Raw genomic sequence first — 22,893 nt, forward strand, 5'->3', positions numbered from 1 at the left:
GGTTCACCATCAATCACACTGTTTGTGCGAACAGTCTAGCTGGGTTGTTGTAGGGTCAGTGCCCAGGTGGGCAAAATAGCCTTATCGACATAGGAAACCTTCTGCAAGGCACGTTCTCAAATGCCAGTTCAGAGTCAGTCTCTCAAGCAAGCCCTTCTAAAGACAACAACATTAGGCCTGCTCTGTGAGCTCATTTCTGCACAAGCTGGGCCATTTTTGCTGACTGTCATGGAGAAAAGGGATAGCAACGCCAGACTGATGGCTCCTCGAACTCTCCCATGACTTTGTTTCCATGCCCTCTCTCAGCCCCGTCCTCTGAGCTGCCTATGAGTGGCTGTTCTTTCCACATGGCTGGCTAAGGCAAATGTCCTTCCCCACTGATAAATCAGACAGCTGGTATCAAGAGGCTGTGACACTTTAATTTTCTCTTCTGATTTCAGAGTAGCCTGAACATGCATTCCGCGCCGAGCTACCTCACCCAGCCTCCACCTCCTCCTCCACCCCCTCCACCACTGCCTCCACCTCCACCCCCCCAGCCTCCACCACCCCCATCCCAGAGCCTGGGTCCCCCCGGGCGTCCCAACCCCGGCGGGAATGGCGTGGTGGAGGTGTATAGTGCCACAGCACCCCTGACTGGGAGTGGAACGGTGGAGATCCAGGCATTGGGAATGCAGCCCTACCCACCCTTGGAGGTGAGCAGACGCTGGGGCTTGGGGTGAAGGGGGAGAAACTGGCCATGGTCATCATGGGTAACCTGAACCTTTTCTGAGCACCAGCTGTGTGCCAGACACTGCTAGAGACACCGTGGAGGGCAAAACCAGATCGAGCCATTACACGTGTAAATGTAAAATGCAAACCACGAGAAACTGGAATGAAGTAGAGGTTGTAGCAGAAATACAAGCTGCCCTCAGGGAATGCTCAGGACAGTCAAGAGAATACCTGCCTTTTGGGGAAAGGATTCCAAAAAATTACATATGTGACTGTCTCATATTTTTTAACAAGCTAGGTGTATTGGTTAGCTATAGCCTTGTAAGAAATATCCACCAAACCTCAGTGGTATATAGGAAAAAGTGTTTATTCTTCTCACGTCTGCGGTGCTCAGCTTGGCAACTGCTGATCTTGGCTGGGTTCTCCCACATGTCTGGAGGTTGGCTGGATCCGCTGTTCTAGAACGGCCCGGTGTGGGATAAGTCTGGTGGGGTGACCCGGCTCTGCTGCATGCATCTTTCATTCTCCAGCAGTTTAGCCAGGCCTGTTCTCACCACAGTGGTGGACGTGCAGTAATGCAAGCAGAAATGCTCAAGACTTCTTGAGGCTTAGGCTTGTAGGTGATACAGTGTCACTTCCGTTGGTCAAAGCAGGTCACAAGGCCAGCTTAGATTTAAGAAGTAAGGAAATAGGTGCCACCTCTTGATGGGAAAAGCTGCAAGTCACACTGTAAAGGGCCTGGCTACTAGAAGAGGTGAAGAATTGAGGCCATTCAGTCAGTGTACAGGCATACCTTGTTTTATTGCACTTTGTAGATATTGTGCTTTTTTTTTTTACAAATTGAAGGTCTGTGGCAACCCTGTGTCAAGCAAGTCTATCAGTGCCATTTTTCCAACAGCATTTGCTCACTCCATGTCTCTGTGTCACATTTTAGTAATCCTTGCAATATTTCAACCTTTTTCATTATTATTATATTTGTCATGGTGATCTGTGATCTTTGATGTTATTACTATGACTCGCTGAAGGCATGGGTGATGGTTAGCATTTTTTAGCAATAAAGTCAAAAATTTTTTTAAATTAAGGTATATATATATATTTTTTAGATATAATGCTGTTGCATACTTAACAGTTCACAGGATAGTGTAAGCATAACTTTTATATGCACTGGGAAATCAAAATTTTTGTGTGACTTGCTTTATTGCGATATTCGCTTTATTGCAGTGGTCTGTAACTGAACCCACGATAACTCCGAGGTGTGCCTGTTGCATATGTACCATATTAATTCCCGGCTAAAGAGCTCTGAGCTACAAGCAGTCTACTCTCAAGGCACTAAGAGTTCAGAACCATGCCAGACGCCAGTGCTGGGGGGCATGGTTATGATAGAAAGAGACTACCTGCACTTGAGGTCGCATTATCTCAGACTCACTCTAGAATCCAGCCATATAGACATTCCATGTAAGGTAGCATTTATATGGAAAGAGAACTAGACCAGTGGGAAAATTCCTCCACCAGCCATGTGATGTTATAAGAGCCTGCAGGGGGATTTTCCCTAGCCTGGGAGAATAATGCAAAAGGACCTTGTTCAATTAAAAAAAAAAAAATTAAGTCAGTGAGATGCTGAGAGGACGATGGTGGTCTCATAGGCAGAGGGGGCCGGCATAGGGGTAGCTGCCATTGTTTATTTTCCATGTAGACGAGGGTGCTCTTTGAGGACAGAGCCTGAGTCTTTTTTTTTTTTTTTTTTTTTTTGTGCGGTATGCGGGCCTCTCACTGTTGTGGCCTCTCCCGTTGCGGAGCACAGGCTCCGGACGCGCAGGCTCAGCGGCCATGGCTCACAGGCCCAGCCGCTCCACGGCATGTGGGATCTTCCCGGACCGGGGCACGAACCCGTGTCCCCTGCATCGGCAGGTGGACTGTCAACCACTGCGCCACCAGGGAAACCCCCTGAGTCATCTTTGATTTTGCATCCTTAGCACCTGGCAGAGTGCCTGGCCTGTGGTACACCTACAGTAGGTATCTGAAATAGGGTCCTCTGACCTCAGTTTCCTTTCCTCTAGAATGGGAACTCCCCTTGCAGAGCTGCGAGGATAATGAGAACTAACCCAGTGGCAGTCATGTAATTGCTCAGTAATGACTTGAACGATGAGTGAATTCATTCACTGTGACAAATATTTATTGAGTTGCATATTGGTCAGGAAAATTGAAACCACTCTAGGTATTTCTGGCAAAGGGATTTAATACAGGAAATTGGGTGCTTACAAAGCTGATGAAGGGCTGGAGGAGCAAAAGTCAGGGTTGTTGAGCACCACTCATTTTCAGGGTCGCTGGTGTTCCTTGGCCCTTAGAACCAGGACACTGCTGCTGTACCCAGAGGTGAGGAAACTGTAGGATTCTGTTGCTGAGGTTCCAGCTGCGCTGCTGCCCTTGGGGCTAGTGGTCAGGAGGGGAATGTAGGGTTCAGCCAGCCACTCCGAAACTCATGACTGCAAACCCACCTATCTCCCAGCACAGCTGCCGGAGAAGAATGGTTTCTACCTCCCTTCTGCCTTCCAAATCTCACGCAGATGCTTCTCATGGGCAGAACTTAATCTGTGTTCAGAACTGTGCTGGCAAGGATGCTTGGGAATGTGGTTCCCAGCTTCCCACCTTTACATTTCAGGAGAGAGCATGGGCAGGTGTAGGAATGGTTCCAAGGCCCGACAGACAAGACCCGGCAGAAGCACCTACTGGTGCCATATTAGATGCCCAATACGTACGTAAATGAATTCATTCATTCAACAAATATCTATTGAGTCCCCACCCTGTGCCAAGCATTGCTCTAGGCCTGGGAATAGAGGAAGAAACAAAAGCAAAGCAAAAGTCCCTGCCTTCACGAAACTAGGCAGACAATAGACAAGATAAGTAAGTAAAATGTACAATTTATTAGATAATGATATGTCTAAGGAGAAAAATAAAGCAGAGAAGGATAGGAAATGGAATTTTGGATAGGCTAGCCCAGGAAGACCAATGAATGCTGAATAGATGAGTGAGTAGATGAATTCTTCACACCCCAGTGTCATGATGTAAGCTTAGAGGTCACTGAGTTTGGGTGGCTCAGAATTCATTTGGTAATTTTCTTGTGGCTTCAGTGTCAATTCTTGGCCGAGGGATGTGTGCTGGTGTGGCGTCAGGTGGAGTCGGTTAAGAAGTGGAGTTGCTGGTGAGGGCATAGACCCTTCTGACTTCCTAGTTCTCCTGTGCAAGCAAACTACTACTACTAATAATAATGGCAATCACAACAGCTAATGTTGATTGGGTGCTTACTATATGCCAGGCACTGTTTTAAGCTCCTTACTTGTTAACTCGTTTAATCCTCATAACCCCGTGAGAGGGGTGCTATGATTAGCCCCATTTTACAGATGTGGAAGCTGAGACAGAAGTTTAAAAGACTTGCCCAAGGTCAGTTAAATGTTAAGTGGCAGAGTCAGGATCTGAACCCAGGCAGCCTGGTTCCAAAGCTCCTTGTAGCCTGCTGGCATCATGAAGTTCTAAGGGGTCTTGGAAGTGACTGGGGTGACTGAGCAAGGTGGAAGAGTTAGGATGGTGATGTAGATTGGGGGTGGCTAAGATAAGCCAGGGACACAGTGAGGGTCCCACTGGCTGGGGCAGGTCTTCTCCTCCCTTCCCAGGGCACTCTCCCTGACTGTTCTGTACTTATAGGTGCCAAACCAGTGTGTGGAGGCTCCAGTATACCCCACCCCCCAGGTGTACAGCCCCGGCAAACAAGGATTCAAACCGAAAGGACCAAACCCTGCTGCCCCCATGACCAGCGCCACCAGGGGCGCAGTGGCCACCTTTGACTCCCCACCATCGCTGAAGACCCGACGGACCAAAGGTTCCAGTGGACTCCCAGAAGGTGGGCCCACAGCCTGCCATGGCATCTTTCCTCAGCGTGGGCCTATCCACAGGCTGCTTAGTTCCAGTCTTCCCTTTTGTGATAGTTAGGATTAAGCTTGGTTGCATGGAATGGAAAATCCAAAATAAGAGTGACTTCAAAATGATACAATTTTGTTGTTCTGTGCGAACTAAGTCCAGAGGCAGGCAATCTGGAGATCGTGTGCCTATATAATTACCATGTACCCACATTTCTTCTATCTTTCTGCTCTGCCATCCCTAGAACATGGGTTTTGTTCTCAGGGTGCCTCATCATGTAAAATGGCTGCTGGAGATCCAGTCATCAATTTCATATTCCAGGAAGTAAGAAGGATAAAAGAGGCATCTCCCACTCCCAGACGTTCTGCATGATGCTTTTGCTTACATCTCATTGGTCAACACTTAGTCACTTGACCATATCTAGTTGCAAAGGAAGCTGGGAAATGTCTCTTTTGCTAGGAACGTTGATGTTCCCATTATGTAGGGGATTTATGAAGAAAGAAGAAGGGGTGAGTGGTTAATAGGCAGACAAGCAGTGATGTCTGCCACCCCTTTGGAGATGGTAAGCATGGGGTTAGGGGCAATGTCAAAAAGTGGTGGTAGTGGGGAAAGGCAGAGGAATTCAGAATTTTTCAGGGGGTTTCAGTCAACCTTCCTTCCTTTCACAAACGTGTTGAGCATCTGTGTGCTAGGCTTGGTGTCAAAAACTGGAAATCTAGGGACTTGCCTGGTGGTCCCGTGGCTAAGACTCCACACTCCCAATGCAGGGGGACTGGGTTCCACCCCTGCTCAGGGAACTAGATCCCACATGTCACAACTACGAGTTCGCATTCTGCACCTAAAGATCCCAAATGCCACAAAGAAGATCCCGCATGCCACACCTAAGACCTGGTGCAGCCAAGTAAATAAATAAATATTAAAACAAACAAACTGGAAATCTAGCATCTTGGGTCATGATTTCCTTACCCTTAATTATTCACAGTTTAATGGGAGAGACAGGGAATAAATAAATATTTATGGGTCACCCTAGGAAGGAGATTAACAGAGTACTATGAGAGTACTGGGGAGAGGCTGGAAAATGATGCTGCCTGTATGTCTGGGATGAGAAGGAAACAGTCTTGTGACTATCTGAGGGACAAGCATTTTAGGGAAGGGGGAACAGCAGGTGCAAAGGCCCTGAGGTGGGACCATGTTTAAAGTCTTTCAAGGTTAGCAAGGAGTCCGCTGCAGCTGGATGGTAAGAATGATGAGGTTGGAAGGAAGTAGAGGATGCAGAGCCCCATAGGCCACAGCAGAGAGGTTGAATTTTATCCTAGGGCAGAAGGGAGCCTTTGAGGGGTTTGCGCTACTCTCCCAGCCAGAGCGTGTCCTGGGCTTTTCTCCCCCAGGCACTGTGAGAGACTCACCTGTGCTTCTTCCCCTGCCTGTCCATGGGTGTAGACCTCCCAGGGTCTGAGCTGTCTGGCCCCAAGTCCAGGGGGTAGAGTGGCTGGAAGCTGCCCTTGGCACCTTCAGTTCTGTCCTCAGGCTCACCATCCCCTTCTTCCCTCTTTGTCTTTTTTTTTTTGTCAGCTGCAGGGAAGCCAAAGGCTCAGAAACTCAAGTGCTCGTATTGTGACAAGTCATTCACCAAAAACTTCGACCTGCAGCAGCACATCCGAAGGTACCCAGGCACGGTGTGGCAGGCGTTTCCTGGGGGGAGGTAGGCTGAGGGATTCACATGGAAGCGATGCTCCTTTCTCAGCCCCTTGGTCTGGGTGGTGACCAAGACCCCATCTGGTCTGTCATGTTTCTCAGACCTTCAGTCCAGCTCAGGATGATTTTTCCCTTTTCTTTCTCAGGAGCAGTGGGAAGGATCTGTGGGGCCTTCCTGCTGTGATGGGGAAGGTCCAAGTGGGCTGAGGTGGGGGAGGAATTTACTTGAATGGACAGGGGCTTTGTGGGTGGGAGGCGTGCCTCAGTCTCACTTCTGCAGAAAGGGCTGACCTCAAGGACAGCCATGCTGTGTGAATATGCCTCTGCAAGCTCTCTGCTCACTAACCTTGACACCCCTTGTCCCAAGAACCTGCAAGGAGCCCCTCTGGGCCTCAGGTTTTCCATTGTGAAGTGGAGGGGTGGACTTGTTCAGTGTTTCCCACAGAGTGGCACATTGGGACGTGAGATGATTTTAGGTGGTTTATGGATATTGGTGTTGAAAAGACTTGAAAGACATAGTGAGAAAATTATTTTTTCAATTTCTTTCAGGCAAAGGAGAAAGCCTCAGTTTGGTGTAGTCTGTCTTTAATGCCCCTCACGTACTTGTTCATCTTTTATAACAGAGAGAGAGAGAGAGCCTGAGATTCCAACCATGGCATGCAGCAGCTTCTCTCTAGACCAGGGTCTACCAGCCTATTGAGATGTTTTAGATCCCATCATGCTTTTCTCTGGGGGCTGCCTGGGGCTTGGTAGAATGTTTAGCAGCATCCCTGACCTCTAACCATTAGATGCCAGTAGCACCCCTCACTCCTCAGCTGTGACAACCAAAAATGTCTCCAAACATTGCCAAATGTCCCCGGGAGAGCAAAGTCAATCTCTCTTGAGAACCACTGGTCTACACTAGTGTGTGTCAATAGAACTTTCTGCAAAGAAGGAAAGGTCCCAATAGCCGCTGTCCATAGGGTAGCCAGTAAGCATATGGCTACTGAGTACTTGAAATGTAGCTAGTATGACTGAGAAACTGAGTTTTTAACTTTATTTTATTTTAATAAGTTTAAATAATGCCATGTGGTTTGTGTCTATCTTACTGGATGGTGCACCTATAGATCTTAATAATATTGTTTTATAAATAATTGCATTTTTTTGTTACTTTGTATTTATAAGTGGTTTTCCATATATAATAACAACAGGAAACTTCATTTTAAATTATTAAGTTTTTAAAAAGTACATTGATTTGAAGGAAAATGTTAAATAATGGTACAAGTGCTGTGCTGTGACAGCTAGGATGTCTTCTCCTTCAAAAACCAGAAATCCCTATTTAAACAATTAGGAAATGTTTTATCTCACAATGTGAGATGGCCACAGAGAAGGTCAGCTCCAGGGCTGGTTGATTCAGCAGCTCAGTAATGTCACCAAGAGCCCAGGGTCTGTCTGTCTCTGGTCTGCCTACCTCAGCAAGAGGGCTTGTCCTCATGGTGTCAGGATGGTGGCCAGCAGCATCTGGACGCTCTGCCTGGGCCTTCCTGGTGGCTGTGAGCTCCCGGGCTGAGGCCACAGTCCCGTTCCGACACGTGGGTGCTGACAAGCCTTGTGTCTGCAGCCACACTGGTGAGAAGCCCTTCCAGTGCATTGCATGTGGCCGTGCCTTTGCCCAGAAGTCTAATGTCAAGAAACACATGCAGACCCACAAGGTGTGGCCTCCAGGACGCAGCGGTGGCACCGTTTCTCGCAGCTCTGTGACTGTACAGGTCATGGCCCTGAATCCCAGCAGGCAGGAGGATGAGGATAGCACAGGTGGGTAGAAGTGGCCATTGGGCTGTGTCTGGCTGGAGCCTCCCTATGCAGCCCGGGGGGTGAGCAGCTAATGTGCAAGCAACATATGCCCACTTTTACATGACCTGCCAGTTGGAACTACCCTACTGCGTTGTTTAGCCATTCTGTGTGTGCCCTCTGAGTTCTTGTGAGCTCTAGAGAAGAAACCATTTCTTTCAAAACTCCTACAGTGCCTGGCACCAGAGGGTCTACCATTGAGCAAACATTTGGAGGGAGGCCTACCGTGTGCCAGGCCACTGGGCCTACGGACATGAGGCCAGAGGCCCCCGTCCTCAGGGAGAGTGAGGGAAGGACAACTAAACAAATGCTTGTAATTGGAACAAGGAGCTGGGAGGCATTGTGAGTACAGCTGGGGGTGGCAGTCAGTGTTGTTAACAACCACGGAGAGGTCTAGAGTGTCCAAGGGGAAGGCCTGCGAGGGGAGACTTGAGGCATAGCTCTTCTGGAATGTAAGTATTCAGTACGTTGGCCCCTGGAACGGCTGTGTCTGTGTGCACCAGCTGAGTGTGAGTGCAGGGCCTCGGGTACAGCATCCAACCCCGAGCTCGTGGTGGGTGGCGGGGTGAATGCAGGGGAACCCGCAGGAGGTGCCCTGGGAGTCCTTCCCGAGGGGCGTGGCTCTGTCCTGGCTCTCCCTCTGCCTTTCTCAGTGACTTCCCTCCCTGACTTTCTCCATAGGGTTGGGCCAGACCCTGTCGAGTGCCCCGCAGCCCCAGGCCTTGCCCACAGCAGGCGAGGAGGAGGGGGACAAGCTGGAGGCCAAGCAGGTGGTCCTCATCGATAGCTCCTACCTGTGCCAGTTCTGCCCCAGCAAGTTCAGTACCTACTTCCAGCTCAAGTCCCACATGACCCAGCATAAGAATGAGCAGGTAAGTGGGTGGCGGGGAGCAGGGGTCGGGGTGGGCGGGCAACACCGACTCTAGTCGTGAGCCTTGACTGGTGCTGCCTAGAAAGGGACAGGAGTGGGCCTCGGCTGCTCTGAGCTGCCATGTGACCATGATGGACCAAGCTTCCTCGTCCGTTCTGCCTGGGTGGGGCCAGCATACTGGGCGGTTATGGTGCTTGCCCAGGGGAGGAAGCCCACCTCTCAAGGGTCGTATAATGAAGGGACCAGACACAGGAAGCATCCTTACTCCTCTGAGAAGATCTAGGGTCTAAAAACCTACCTATGGGGATTTAAGACTACAGCCTTTTTTTTTTCCATTGAGGCATAATTCATATACCATAAAATTCACCCTTTTAAAGTGTACACTTTAATAGTTTTTAATCTATTCATAATGTTACGTAGCCATCACCACACTAATTCTAGAACATTTTTATCACCCTGGAAACTTTATACCTGTTAGTAGTCACACCCCCTACTCCCAGCCCCAGGCAACCACTGATCCGTTTTCTGACTCTTTGGATTTACCTGTTCTGGACATTTAATAATGGAATCATATAGTACGTGGTCTTTTGAGATAGTGTTTTCGTTTGTGTTGTAACATGTATCAGTACTTTATTCCTTTTTATTGCCGAATAATATTCTGTTGTATGGATATAGCACATTTTGAATATCCTTTTATCAGTTGATAGACATTTAGGTTGTTTCTACTTTTTGGGTTTTATGACTAATACTTTTGTGGACATTTGTGTACAAGTTTTTGTATGAACATATGTTTTCAATTCTCTTGGGTATAAACCTAGGCGTGGAATTGCTGGGTTATATGGTAACTCTATTCCAGTCTTTATTTTTTTTAAATAATCTTTATTAGTTATTTTTCTCCTTATAAAAGTATCATATACCCAATGTAAGATTAGAAAATTCAGAAAAGTCTGAAGAATGTTTAGGTTAATATTTACTATTTATTATATGCTGGGTATTCTGCTAAGTGCCTTACATTCAATACTTTATTTACTTCTCATAACAACCTTAGAGATAGGCATTTTCAGTATATCCAGGTGAAGAAACTGAAGCACAGAGAGGTGAAGTGACCCATCCTAAGTCACACTGCCAGTAAGTGACGGAGTCAGGCTTTAAAGCCAGGTTGATTTGACTCCAAACCCCATGTCATTAACCACCTTGCAATGTGTCCTCCCATGAATGCAGCCCAAAATGCAGTATGTTTTGTAGATTTTCTTTTTTTTTTAAATTATAATTGGGATCGGTACACATATATAATTTTGAAGTATGCTTTTTTTCTGAGATAGCTTTTTAAAAGACTTTTTAAAGAATTGTAGGTTCTCAGGAAGTTGCGAAGATCGTATAGAGAGGTCCCTCATACCCTTCAGTCAGTTCCCCTCAATGGTTACTTCTTACATAACCAGAGCACAGTATCACACAAATAGGAAACTGACTTTGATATAAAGTGTATGTATAGTTCTATGTCATTTTATCACCTGTGTAGATTTGAGTAGTCACCACTGCAATCACGATACAGAAGGATTCCATCACCACAGAGACTCCCTTGTGCTGGGTTTTTGTAGTCACACCCACGCTCCTCATCAACATCCCTGGCCTCTGGAAACCACTAAAATTAATCTGTTCTCTGTCCTTATAAGTTTGGCATTTTGAGAATGTTGTATATGTGGAATCGTCAAGTATGTGGCCTTCTGAGACTGACTTTTTTCACTCGGTGTAAATTTTCTTGTGCTTTTTGTTTTTGAATCTAATTTTATATTCTGAGCATTTACTCATGTCACTATTTTTTAAAAATATTTATTTATTTAATTAATTTTTGGCTGTGTCAGGTCTTAGTGGTGGCGCGTGGCTTCTCTCTAGTGGGCTTTTCTCTGTGGTATGCGGGTTTTCTCTCTCTAGTTGTGGTGCTTGGGCTCCAGAGTGCATGGGCTCTGTAGTTCCAGCACACAGGCTCTCTAGCTGTGGCTTGCATGCTCAGTAGTTGTAGTGCGTGGGCTTAGTTGCCCCGCCACGTGTGGGATGTTAGTTCCCTGACCAGGGATCAAACCCGTGTCCCCTGCATTGGAAGGCAGATTCTTAACCACTGGACCACCAGGGAAATCTCCATGTCACTATTTAAAAAAACAAAACAAAACATAATTTTTAACAGCTACATTTTTTTTTTTTTGGCCATGCCATGTGGCACGAGGGATCTTAGTTCCCTGACCAAGGATCGAACCTGTACCCGCTGCAGTGGAAGCAGTGGAGTCCCAACCACTGGACCACCAGGGAATTCCCAATGGCTACATTTTTTAAAATTCCCTATTGTTGAACATTTAGGTTACTTCCTGAGTTTTGCTATTATAAACAAAACTGTTGTGAACATTGTTGTAATCAAATCTTTGTCCACATCTCTGACTTCTTCCTTATGATAGATTCTTTTTTTTTTTTTTCTTTTGGCTGTGTTGGGTCTTCGCTGCTAGCATGGGCTTTCTCTAGTTGCAGCGAGCAGGGGTTACTCTTCGTTGCGGTGCGTGGGCTTCTCACTGCGGTGGCTTCTCTTGTTGCGGAGCATGGGCTCTAGGGAGCGCAGGCTTCAGTAGTTGTGGTGCGCAGGCTCAGTAGTTGTGGCGCACAGGCTTAGTTGCTCTGTGGCATGTGGGATCTTCCCAGACCAGGGATCGAACCCGTGTCCCCTGCATTGGCAGGAGGATTCTTAACCACTGCATCACCAGGGAAGTCCCCTTATGATAGATTCTTAGCAGGGAGATTGATGGAGTTAAGTTAGGATATCTTTGGGGGAAAATCACAGAAAACTTTGACTCAAACTAGCTTAAACAATTAGGAAGTTTGTTGTCTCACATAACAAGGAAACCCAAGATAGGGCAGCTCTGGGCCTGAGACAGTCAGTTGACTCAACCCAGCATCAAGGACCCTGTGTCTTTCTAGCTCTTGTCTCCACTATCTCAGGGTGTGGCCTTGTCCCCTGCTGGTGGTTTGCCTGTGGTCCTGTGATGGTAGTCACTCTTCCTAGGCAGAAGATCAAACACAGTATTATCCGTGAGCATAAAGGGGTTGTATTTTCTGTGTCTTCTTTAGGAGCAAGGAAACCTTTCCCAGAAGCCTTCTGTAGACCTCTCATTGGTCAGAGCCAGTGCATATGCTCTGTCATTTAGGAGTGCATTGTCATGCTGCAAATAATAGATAACTGGCTTACTGGTTAGGGTTTTTTTCCTCTCACATCACAAGAGGTCCATAAGTAGGTAGAATTGGGCTTATATAGCAGGGTTCTCTTGGCTTTCTGCTCTGCCATCTTTAGCATGTGGCTTTCATCCTCAAGGTAGCAGGATGGCTGCTATACCTCCAGTCATCACATCTATATTCCAGTCAGGACAAATGCAAAAAACAGAGGGGACTTCTCCTAGGAAGCTTTTGCCTTTTTGTTCTGGGAGTGATTCCTTCCCCAAAGACTACTGCCTACTTATCATTGGCAAGAAAGGAGTCACATGGCTGACACTCGATGTAAGGGAGCCAGGGGATCAAATGTTTTAACTTGATTTGGCATCTTGCCACTCTGAACAAATCAGGGTTCACTTTGTTAGGAAGAAAGGGCATGTGGAATTGTATCTGAGTGTGTCATGCAGCCCTATGAGGAGTGTGTACTACTTGTCAAAGTATAATTTTCAAAATGTTAAGAAACATCATTCTCATACAAATAACATACTGAACATGAGTCAGAATTTTACTTAACTCATTAATGAGGGAACTGGGAGGATGACAAAGCCAGTCAAAAGAGGATATGAAACACTGATATCTATACCCTTATATAACTATGTCAGTGAAAAAAAGGAATCCTGAAATAAGATTACCAAGTTAGATACAAATCTGGTTAATGTCTTCAGGGCACCGAAACCTTTGGAGTTATCTTTTCTACATGAGAAAAATCATTTACATTGGATCAGTTTTCTACAAGTTGACATTTAACTTTAGAGTCTGGGTCCTAATCAGTAGTAAACAGTCAAAACAAGTCACATCACCCAGAGGGTGAGATGACCCTCAGTGGCTTAACTGCCTTTACCTAACTGCCTGCCAGACAGCAGTTCTCAAACTGAGGTCCCTGGCCCAGCAGCTTCAGCATCACCTGGGCACTTGGTAGGAATGCACATATTCAGGCCACCCAGACCTGCTGAATCGATTCGCTGGGAGTAGCATAATCTGTTATCGTGATGCAGGCTCAAGTTGGAGAGCCACTATTCTAGCATGACATTGGAAGGACGTCATGTCATCTTTTCACATCTTTTCAAGATGTTATCATTCCAGGTTTTGGATATTTTTTCTTAAGCACACCCAGACCACACAGAGCCTGCAGGGAGGGTAATGGGGCCATTGTGACTGGCTGAGAGGAGGGGACCCTCTAATCAAAATAAGACCAAGGCTGCAGCAGCAGGGGAGCAGGGAAACAGCGGTTGGGTCTTCCACAAGCAGTGTTCAAGGTGGATGCCACAGGGCAGGGGGCGGCAGTGGAGCAGCTCTCCTGCCTTTCCTCACCGACCCTGCCTCTTCCCTCAAGGTGTACAAGTGTGTGGTCAAAAGCTGCGCGCAGACATTCCCAAAGCTCGACACTTTTCTGGAGCACATCAAGAGCCACCAGGAGGAGCTGAGCTACCGTTGCCACCTCTGTGGCAAGGACTTCCCCTCGCTGTACGACCTGGGTGTGCATCAGTACTCACACAGCCTCCTGCCCCAGCACAGCCCCAAGAAGGACAGTGCCGTCTACAAGTACGTGCCCTCCCTTTTCCCTCTCCCTGCAGGGAGCCCAGGGGTCTGGTCCTTTGGTGGTTCTGACTGCTCAGGACCAGTGGGACATCTCAAAGGGGAATCTGAGGCTCCCGGGTCCAGCCTGGCAGAGAGGGTTCTGTGTCTTGGCACTGAAGGGGGCAAGAGATGCTGGCCCGCCTTATATCATTCTTCAACTTGGCAGACAGTTATCCTAAAAAAAAAAGAAAAAAAATCTTAAAAAAGGGAAGCCAATGTTCTTTCCTTGTTCATAATGGAAAAAAGATTTGTTTTTTTCCTAAAGTAAAATATTATGAAAATAGTATTCCGCCTGATAGTCTACACAATTTAGGTTACAGTTGGAATGGTACGCTGATTCTTAAATGAAAAAATGAACAAGTCTGAAAGCAAAATCTGAAAGCAAAAATCATAAAAATAAGATTCATTTGTTTTATAATCTGTAAAATTTAGGTTAAAGTTGAAGCTATATGCTGATTCTTAGAATGGACAAGGAATGAATCAGATGTAGATTTCATTGGGGGTAGTTTTCTGACAACCCTTTACATTGTTGTAGTTTTCTGTTTCAGTCATAAAGAAGGTCCCTTTGGCAGAAATAATGAAGGGCTCCCTCCGTTTTGCCTCATGCTTTTAGTCCTTAGATCTTCAGATCATTCTCTTTGGAGCCATCGATCCTGTGATCATCCTTGTAGAGTTTCTCTTCCTCGATTGCTTTCTGGTCCCTCTTCTAGACTCTCATATGCCGATGGTGTCATCCAGCATCACTTTCATGACTTGGTGGAACCCCTCAGTTTTGCTCTGCATTCATTTCGCCGCGCATTTCCCTTATGTCTCTTGGGAGCCGCTGCCTCACAAAACCCAGCACGTAGTGCATGGGGATAGTGAAAAAAAAATTGGAGTGTTTGTCTAGGGACTTCTTCTAGTCCACTAGTGAATATTTTCATGTTAGAATGGCTTTTGCTTCTCTGTACAAACTGTATCTGCACAGACTTAGCTGATGACCTCTGTTAATGGGGCCCCCCCTCTAACTCCTGGGTGAGGCTTCTGGGGTTCAAAAATAAGTAAATACAGACCTTGAGTTTAGAATGCATGGGCTGCTTAGGGAGACAGGAGTGTATATATTCTTAGGATATACTGTGATAAAATGCTATCATAGACATATTACGCAAAGTGGGAGGTAGGGCAGCAAAGGTGTCCCAGGAACAATGATATCTGAACTGGGTTTTGAAGGATGGGTAGGAGTTTGCCAGGTAGACAGTGGGTAGTGGGAAGTGCATTCCTAGCAGGAGGAACAGCAGGTGTAGCGATATAAAATGAAATAGCATGTGGTTTAGAATGACTGTTCTGTAGAATGGAAGGGGGAGGAGATGTTTAGATGGGGCCTGGGAGAGAAAGTGGGGCCAGGGCATGAGGACCTTTTAGAAGTCACAAGAGCTTTGAGAAGTTGGCAGGGGGACTGGGGCTTGAGAAATGGGATGTAGGGCAACTGACCCTGAGGGAGATTAGGAAATGGGGCCAAAGAGGCAGGAAAACCAGGTGAAGCTCTGACCAGCTAAGGGGTAGAGATTTCTGGATAATGATGAGTAATTGTCATTTGTTCTCAGAGGGCATTTTCTTTTGCTTTTGCCATTCCAATCTGTGGATATTCTATAAGTCCCTGTAGCTGTGTGTCTCTCTAGAGTGAGATGCCAAGTAAAAGGAAGGGAGCAACTACTAGGTGCCTTGGCCTGACTTAGGGACATTGATCCCCGCAATCCTGGGAGGTAGGTTGTATCAGTCAGCTGAGGTGGCTATAACAAAATATTATAGACACATGAGAGAGAGAGGGCATCCTTTCTGTCTGGTCTTTTCTTATAAGGGCACTAACCTTACCTGGAGGATCCCACACTCATGATCTCATCTAAACCTAATCACTACCCAAAGGCTCCATCTGCAAATACCATTACATTGAGGGTCAGGACTTCAACATGCAGATTTTGGAGGGACACCGTTCAGTCCATAGCTGTGGTGTTCTCCCCATTTTGAAGATGAGGACATCGAGGCTCAGAGAGGAGAAGTGACCTGCCCACCAGAGTAACAACGTCAGTACAGAGCTGGGATTCAAACTCTTGTCTTGGACTGTGGAAGCCTCATAGCTCTGGTTTTGGAGTTCACAGGCTGAGAATTGAGCCCCATGATGGCCCTGTGCCTGCAGCAGATCACTTCTCCCAGGTTCTCTTGCCAAGCTTAGAGTGTCACAGGCCCTTTGTAGCCATTGGAGCTTCTGGCCCCAAAGTAAGGTGTGGGGAGGCAGGACACCACCTGGATGGCCCAAGGGTGGAATGCTGTAGTGGGTAATGATAAGAGCTCTGGAGCTACCTCCCTGTGCTCAAATCTGAGCTCAGCTGCAAACCTGATGGATGAGCTCAACAAGATATTCAGCCACTCTGAACTTCAGTCTCCTCACCTGTGAAATGGCGATACGATAGTGCCTACCCTATTGGTTTATTTACAAGGATCAAGTAAGATGAGTACGAAGCAGTTAGACATGGTGCCTGGAACATAATAGGTACTCAATAAATATTATTGCTGCAATGTTTATTAATTATATAATTTAAATCTAGGTTTGGTTGCTTGTAACAGGGACCCAAAATAACAGTGGCTTTAACAAGGTGAGAGTTTATTTCTCTCTCATGGTGGCATTTAAGTGGGTGTGGTGGTTTCATTCCATTTTCATGCGGGCAGATCCTGTCAGTCCGGCTGCTCTGCCTGCTTTGGGCCACATTGCCTTGGCCTGCCTGTGGAGCCTCCCCAACTCCCTCAAGTGAATTTCATACATGTCACTATATATATGCTGTATGTTTACTTTTTCCTTTTAAAAATAAGATGTATTTTTTTTCTAGTTACAAAAGTCATCCATGTTCAATGCACAGAAATGGATTTTTAGAAAAACCCACAAGAAGACAAAAAACAAAACCCTGTTAACCTCTTGGTACATGTCCTTTGGTATATATCTGTAATAAGCATATTTATAGCTATAAATATCACAGGTTATATTTGAGTTAGGTTATCCCAAACACAGTTATTGAATCTGGTGAAAATTCATCACACCATCTTCCTGTTGCACAACTTCCGACAAACAGTCTAAAATTTAATAGGATCATTCCGTGTACTTGGCGTTACCACTTAAAACTGTAATGTTTATATCTTTGCACCTCAGCACAAACAGACCTGCCTCAGTCTTTTAAACAGCTACTTAGTATTCCATTGTATGTGGATGGGCTGTAATTTATTTAACTCATTCCTTATTGCAGGTTAATTGGGTTATTTCCAGTTTGTCATTATTATAAACAACACTACAGGAACAACTTTGGACATATATCTTTGCTCATTTGTAAATAAGTTCCTAGAAGTGATTTTGCAGGTCAAAGATCACAGAGGGGTTTAAAAAAGATTAATTACCTACTTGAAAAAAATAATTGCTATGTGCATACAATGCAATATTTAAAAACTACAGGAGGGCATAGAGTGAAAAGGAATTCCCTATCCACCCTGACCCGCTCCCTCATCCCATAGGCAATCACTTTCAGGAAGTGTTCTTTTTAAACTTATTTTGACATAATTTTAGACTTCTAGAAAAGTTATAAGAATAGTACAGAGAATTCCCACATACACCCTTCATCCAGATTTCCCCGATATTACAATCCTTACACACTTACTTTATCACATTCTGAGCTTTTTGGGAATAATTTGCAGACATGATGCTCCTTTACCCTTTCTCTTTAGTGTGTATTTTCTAAAAATGAGGATAACCTCTTACATAAGCACAGTGTAGTTATCAAGATCAGGAAGTTAAATCAATACAATTCTGTTACCTAATGTACCCTATTCAAGAATTCCTAATTGTTCCAATAACATCTTTTATAGACAAAGAAAAAAAAATGTTTTTTCTGGCTCAGGATCCAATCCAGGATCCCAGATTGTATTTGGTTGTTGTGTCTCTTCAGTCCCCTTTAAGCTGTAACAGTTCTCATTCTGTCTTTGTCTTTCATGACCTTAATATTTTGGAAGAGTATAAGCCAGTAATTTTGTAAAATGCCCTCAGTTTGGGTTTGTCTGATTTGACCTCAGGGTGGAGCCAGGATTGGCACTTTTGGCAGGAGTATCACAAAGCGACGCTGTGTCTTTCTCAGCGTGCTGTATCAGGAGACACCTGACTCTGGTTTGGCCTGGTGCTGGGGATGTTACTTTGGGTGACATGGTTAGGGTGGCGTTTCTGGCAGGGAGTTTTCATTTAATGGTGCTGCGAAACTGCATCCTTGCTGCCGGAGCCTGTGCGATTCCTGTCTTCTTCCTCCCACTAGCTCACCAGGTCTCTGCCCTCCTGGTAGCTCTGCTCTCACCTCTCCTGCTCCTTCTTTCTTGCCATCTGGAGGCATTTAGCTTGTGGTTTTCAGGGTGTGGTCTGAAGGGGCATCCCTGGGGCCCACCACAGGTGCAGCCTGACTGCGGGTTTCCCACGTGCCCTGGTGTACAGATGGCAGGGTCCATGGTTCTGTTTTTAACATGAATTGCCCACCTGCCTCTGGCATTCCTCAGTGGTACTGCATTGTAAACGGGCCCATTTGCTGGTGAATGTTCTGTGGTGGGGGGATGGTGGGACCTTTTCCTTAGAGCGGCTTGAGGCCTGAAACTGCTCTTTTGTGGACATGTTAGCGAGTGATGTTTAGAGTAAAGACCATGCCTATGTGCTTTGCAGTTCATGAGCTGTTTGGTACCAGTGTGTCCTTTGACTCTTGTTATGATCTTAAGAAAAACTGAGAGGCAGGTCCACTTGGAATTCCTACCTCATTTTATGGATAAGGAAACTGAGGGTCAGAGATGGGAAGGAGCCAGACCTGGATCCTTGTCTGTCTGACTTTTTTTTTTTTTAATTTTTATTGGAGTATAGCTGATTTACAATGTTGTGTTAGTTTCAGGTGTACAGCAAAGTGAATCAGTTATACATCTATCCACTCCTTTTTAGATTCTTTTCCCATATAGGCCATTACAGAGTACTGAGTAGAGTTCCTTGTGCTCTACAGTGGGTCCTTGTCTGACTGTTTCATGTAAGAGATTGTCCCTGGTGCTCAGAGCAGGTTATGAACAAGCCAAACAAGACAGATATGGTCCTGGCCTCCAGAGCCCACTTGCTGGTGGAGGAGACAGAGAAGTAAGCAAATAAATGATTCCAGATAATAATTGCTAAGAAGAAAATACAACTGGAGAGCATAGTAGGAAGTGGCTGGGGCTGGGCTCTGGGGGGCACCTTGAGACGGGGTGGTCGGGGAGGGACTCTCTGAGGAGGTGACATTTGAGCTGAGATGTGAAGGCTGAGCAGGTGCTGCCAAGGGGAGGACTGGGGGGAAGAGTGTTCCAGGTCATAAGAACAGCAAGTACGAAGAACCTGAGGTGGGGTCGAGTTTGGTGTGTTCTGGGTGCATTCAGGAGACCGGGGGGCCTGGAGCAGAGGGTGTGAGATGGGCAATGGGGAAAGGTGAAAGCTGAGAGCTGGGAGGGAGTCAGGCCAGTAGGGCCTTGTAAGCCAAGGTGGGGATTTTTAAGCAAGGGTGTGACATAGTCTGATTTTGATTTTTTTTTTAATAAAATAAGTAAATCTATTAAAAAAAAAGGTTTTGTCGTAAACACATAATTTTATTTTTTTATTTTTATTAACATCATTATTGGAGTATAATTGCTTTACAATGGTGTGTTAGTTTCTGCTTTATAACAGAGTGAATCAGTTATACATATACATATGTGCCCATATCTCTTCCCTCTTGCATCTGCCTCCCTCCCACCCTCCCTATCCCACCCCTCTAGGTGGTCACAAAGCACCAGGCTGATCTCCCTGTGCTATGTGGCTGCTTCCACTAGCTATCTATTTTACGTTTGGTAGTGTATATATGTCCATGCCACTCTCACTTTGTGGCACATATATACAATGGAATATTACTCAGCCATAAAAAGAAACAAAATTGAGTTATTTGTAGTAAGGTGGATGGACCTAGAGTCGGTCATACAGAGTGAAGTAAGTCAGAAAGAGAAAAACAAATACTGTATGCTAACACATATATGTGGAATCTAAGAAAAAAAAAAAAAGGTCATGAAGAACCTAGGGGCAAGACGTGAATAAAGACACAGACCTACTAGAGAATGGACTTGAGGATATGGGGAGGGGGAAGGGTAAACTGTGATTTTGATTTTTAAAGGCTCCTGCTGGCTCCCCTGTGGAGAATGAATTAGGGCCGGGAGGAGGCTACTGCACACGTTCGAGCAAGATGGTTTGGATTAGGATGGAGGCGGTGGCAAGCTCGAGAATGAATCAGATGTGGGATTTTGCCTCCTGGTGTTGGGGGCAGGGAGTGGCCGGTTCCCACGCCTGCTGGGGCATCCAGCCCCGAACACAGCTCTCTCACTTCTCTGCTCCTCCCCATGTAGGTGTGTCAAATGCGTCAACAAGTACTCCACCCCGGAGGCACTGGAGCACCACCTGCAGACCGCCACTCACAACTTCCCCTGCCCGCACTGCCAAAAGGTGGGGAACCCTGCCCTTGCTGGCTGAGCGAAAATAGGGGCGAGAGGTGATGGAGTGAAGACCCCACCGTCTCCTTCTCCCCTCCTGCCTCAACACACGTGCAGGCCAAGCTTGGGGTTGTCTCCGCAGATGACTTTGCCTTTGAAGAGCGAGAGCTCTGCCTGGCCCGTCTCACCCGTTGGACACCACCCGTGGCCATCCCAGGGCTACTGCTGGGCCAGGCGGGCCAGGCCAGGCTGACGTGGAGTGAGGCCTCTCCTGGGCCCAGGCCCAGCATCTGAACAGCGGCCTCCAGCTTCCTGATGTCTTATCATCCTTGTTATTACTGGTTCTTCTTTTCAGTGGATCTGGAAGCCCTCATTAAAGCCTGGCCCTTCATATCATCAAATATCCAGGCAGTGTTCCATTTTCCACTTTTCCCAAAAACATAATTTTTGTAAAGTTTGTTTGAATCAGGTCGATATATTGTGATTGGTTGATACGACCAAAGTTTCTGTTAATCTACAGATTCCCCCCATCGATGCTCCTTTCTTTTTTCTTTTAATGTATTTGTTGAAGAAACTGGGCCATCGGTCCTGTGGAGTTTCCTGAAGTCTGGATTTTGCAGATTGCATCCCCCTGGTGTGTTTAACTGGTTTCTTTGTTCTACTCATTTTCTTACAACCTTATGAGGCAGATTTTCCAGGACAGACAGCCCTGGTTTCACTTCGGCCTCATTGTAGATGTTTCTAATTATATAGCCTAATTTAGGGGTTTGGAATTTGTGGTCTGAATAAAAGGCATCGTGAATTAGCAAGAACCATGTGCCAGATGCTATTCTGAGCATTTTGTCCGAACGGACTCATTTAACCCTAGGAGGTGGGCAAATTATTACTGTCTCCATTTTATAGACAGGGAAACCGAGGCACAGAAAGGTCATCCAGCTGGGAAATAATGGGGCTAGTAAGTTGATGGGTCTGTGTCCTTGACCACTTCTCTGTATCAGATGAATGAAAAAACGAACGAATGCTTTTCCTATGCCTGGGGAGGAAAGAGATTTTGGCTTCTGTGTTTTCCGGCTTTTTATTACCTTTCCATTTATTTCTTCAGTTATTTGTTCATTTTTTCATTCATTCCTTTGCTTGTCAGTCATTTGATTCAGGCCCTGTGCTGAGGAATGAAAGCCCCTCTCTGCCCTCTTGGAGATCCCGTACAAGCAAAGGGCTGTGTTTCAATAAGTTAGATGCTGACTTTAAAAATATGGGTGGACATTCAAGGGCGGAATTTGCTTTGCCTGGTGTGGCATTGAGGAGTCAGGGAGGGCTTCACAGAAGCAGTGACCTGAGTTGGGTCTTAAAGGATGAGTAGGAGTTTGTCAGGCTAAGAGAAGGCCTCCCTGGGTAGAAACAACAGCCTGGGCAGAAGCTCAGGGCACGCGTGTCTTGACTGGGCTTATGGGTGAGTAGTGGGAGCCATGAGGTTCTAATGGCTGAACTTGACACTGTGGGCCTTGACCCCCAGTGGGCAGAAAGGAAGATGTTTCTGTAAGGGCTGGTAACGAGGGACCCCTTGAGCTCATAACGTGACGAGGGCTGGTGAGTCAGACCTGACGCTGACTCCTCTGTTCTGCCAGGTGTTTCCTTGTGAACGCTACCTGCGGCGTCACCTGCCCACCCATGGCAGCGGGGGCAGGTTCAAGTGCCAGGTGTGCAAGAAGTTCTTCCGGCGGGAGCACTACCTCAAACTGCACGCTCACATCCACTCAGGTGGGTTCCCTGTCCCCCACCAACTCCTGCTCAGTCACCCTTCCCCTCCCCCAGACACCCTCTCTGTTCCCCTTCCCATCCCCCTCTGGCCTTCCTCCCCATCTCCTTCAGCCTTCTACCTGAGCCCCCTCCTGCCCATCCCCTCCCTCTCTTCATCCCCACTTCCCATCCCCTTCCTGGCCCCTGCCTGCCCCCTCAAGTGAACAAGGGGTTCCCACCAACACTAGAGTGGAGATGAGCCTCGGGAGGCGGGTGGGGGGACTCTTGGCTCTGCCCCTGAGGTCATTCTGAGCCCCTGGGGGTGGGGGCGTTGTGCTCGATGCAAAATTCCCTCCCAAACCTGGATAGAACCCTCTCTCCTTAGTTCCCCAGCTGAGATACATTGACACTTTATTTTCTTTTAAGCTTTAAAATGTTTTTTATTAGTTAAAAAATTCTGTTCTGCTTTATACTGAAAACAGTCTAAAGATTGAGAAAACCTGAGGAAAAAATCCTTGATAATACAAAAGCATCTCTCCTCAGATGGACAATCCTTTTTTTTTTTTTTTTTTTTTACTATGGCCTACGGTAAAAAATACATTTTATATGCAACCCGGGAAACACATACTTACACACAGAATATACTGAAACAGAAGTTTCACAAAACAATATTTTCTATCTGTACAGTTTTAGTTGTTAAAATAACCACCATCAGTTTGTGACTTGGAGTTTGCAGTTTGAAGAGTGATCCTAATTCCCCTCCCCAAAGGTGATCACTGTTAGTGGTCTCA

The 22,893-nt window shown here is 46.3% G+C and overlaps 1 protein-coding gene across 3 annotated transcripts in view; it reads left to right on the top strand.

The window, feature by feature from the left end:
* The window catches only part of ZNF341 (zinc finger protein 341), a 47,577-nt gene that overhangs the window by 14,564 nt on the left and 10,120 nt on the right, over positions 1–22,893 (top strand). For all 3 annotated transcript variants that reach the window (XM_067707847.1, XM_067707849.1, XM_067707848.1), the window contains 8 exons: positions 441–692; positions 4,408–4,603; positions 6,193–6,283; positions 7,916–8,109; positions 8,827–9,017; positions 13,599–13,807; positions 20,282–20,378; positions 21,991–22,123. In XM_067707847.1, the coding sequence (XP_067563948.1) occupies positions 441–692; positions 4,408–4,603; positions 6,193–6,283; positions 7,916–8,109; positions 8,827–9,017; positions 13,599–13,807; positions 20,282–20,378; positions 21,991–22,123 (1,363 nt within the window). The remainder of the gene's footprint in view (positions 1–440; positions 693–4,407; positions 4,604–6,192; positions 6,284–7,915; positions 8,110–8,826; positions 9,018–13,598; positions 13,808–20,281; positions 20,379–21,990; positions 22,124–22,893) is intronic.

Source organism: Pseudorca crassidens, chromosome 15, assembly GCF_039906515.1.
Source record: "Pseudorca crassidens isolate mPseCra1 chromosome 15, mPseCra1.hap1, whole genome shotgun sequence".
Taxonomy (NCBI): domain Eukaryota; kingdom Metazoa; phylum Chordata; class Mammalia; order Artiodactyla; family Delphinidae; genus Pseudorca; species Pseudorca crassidens.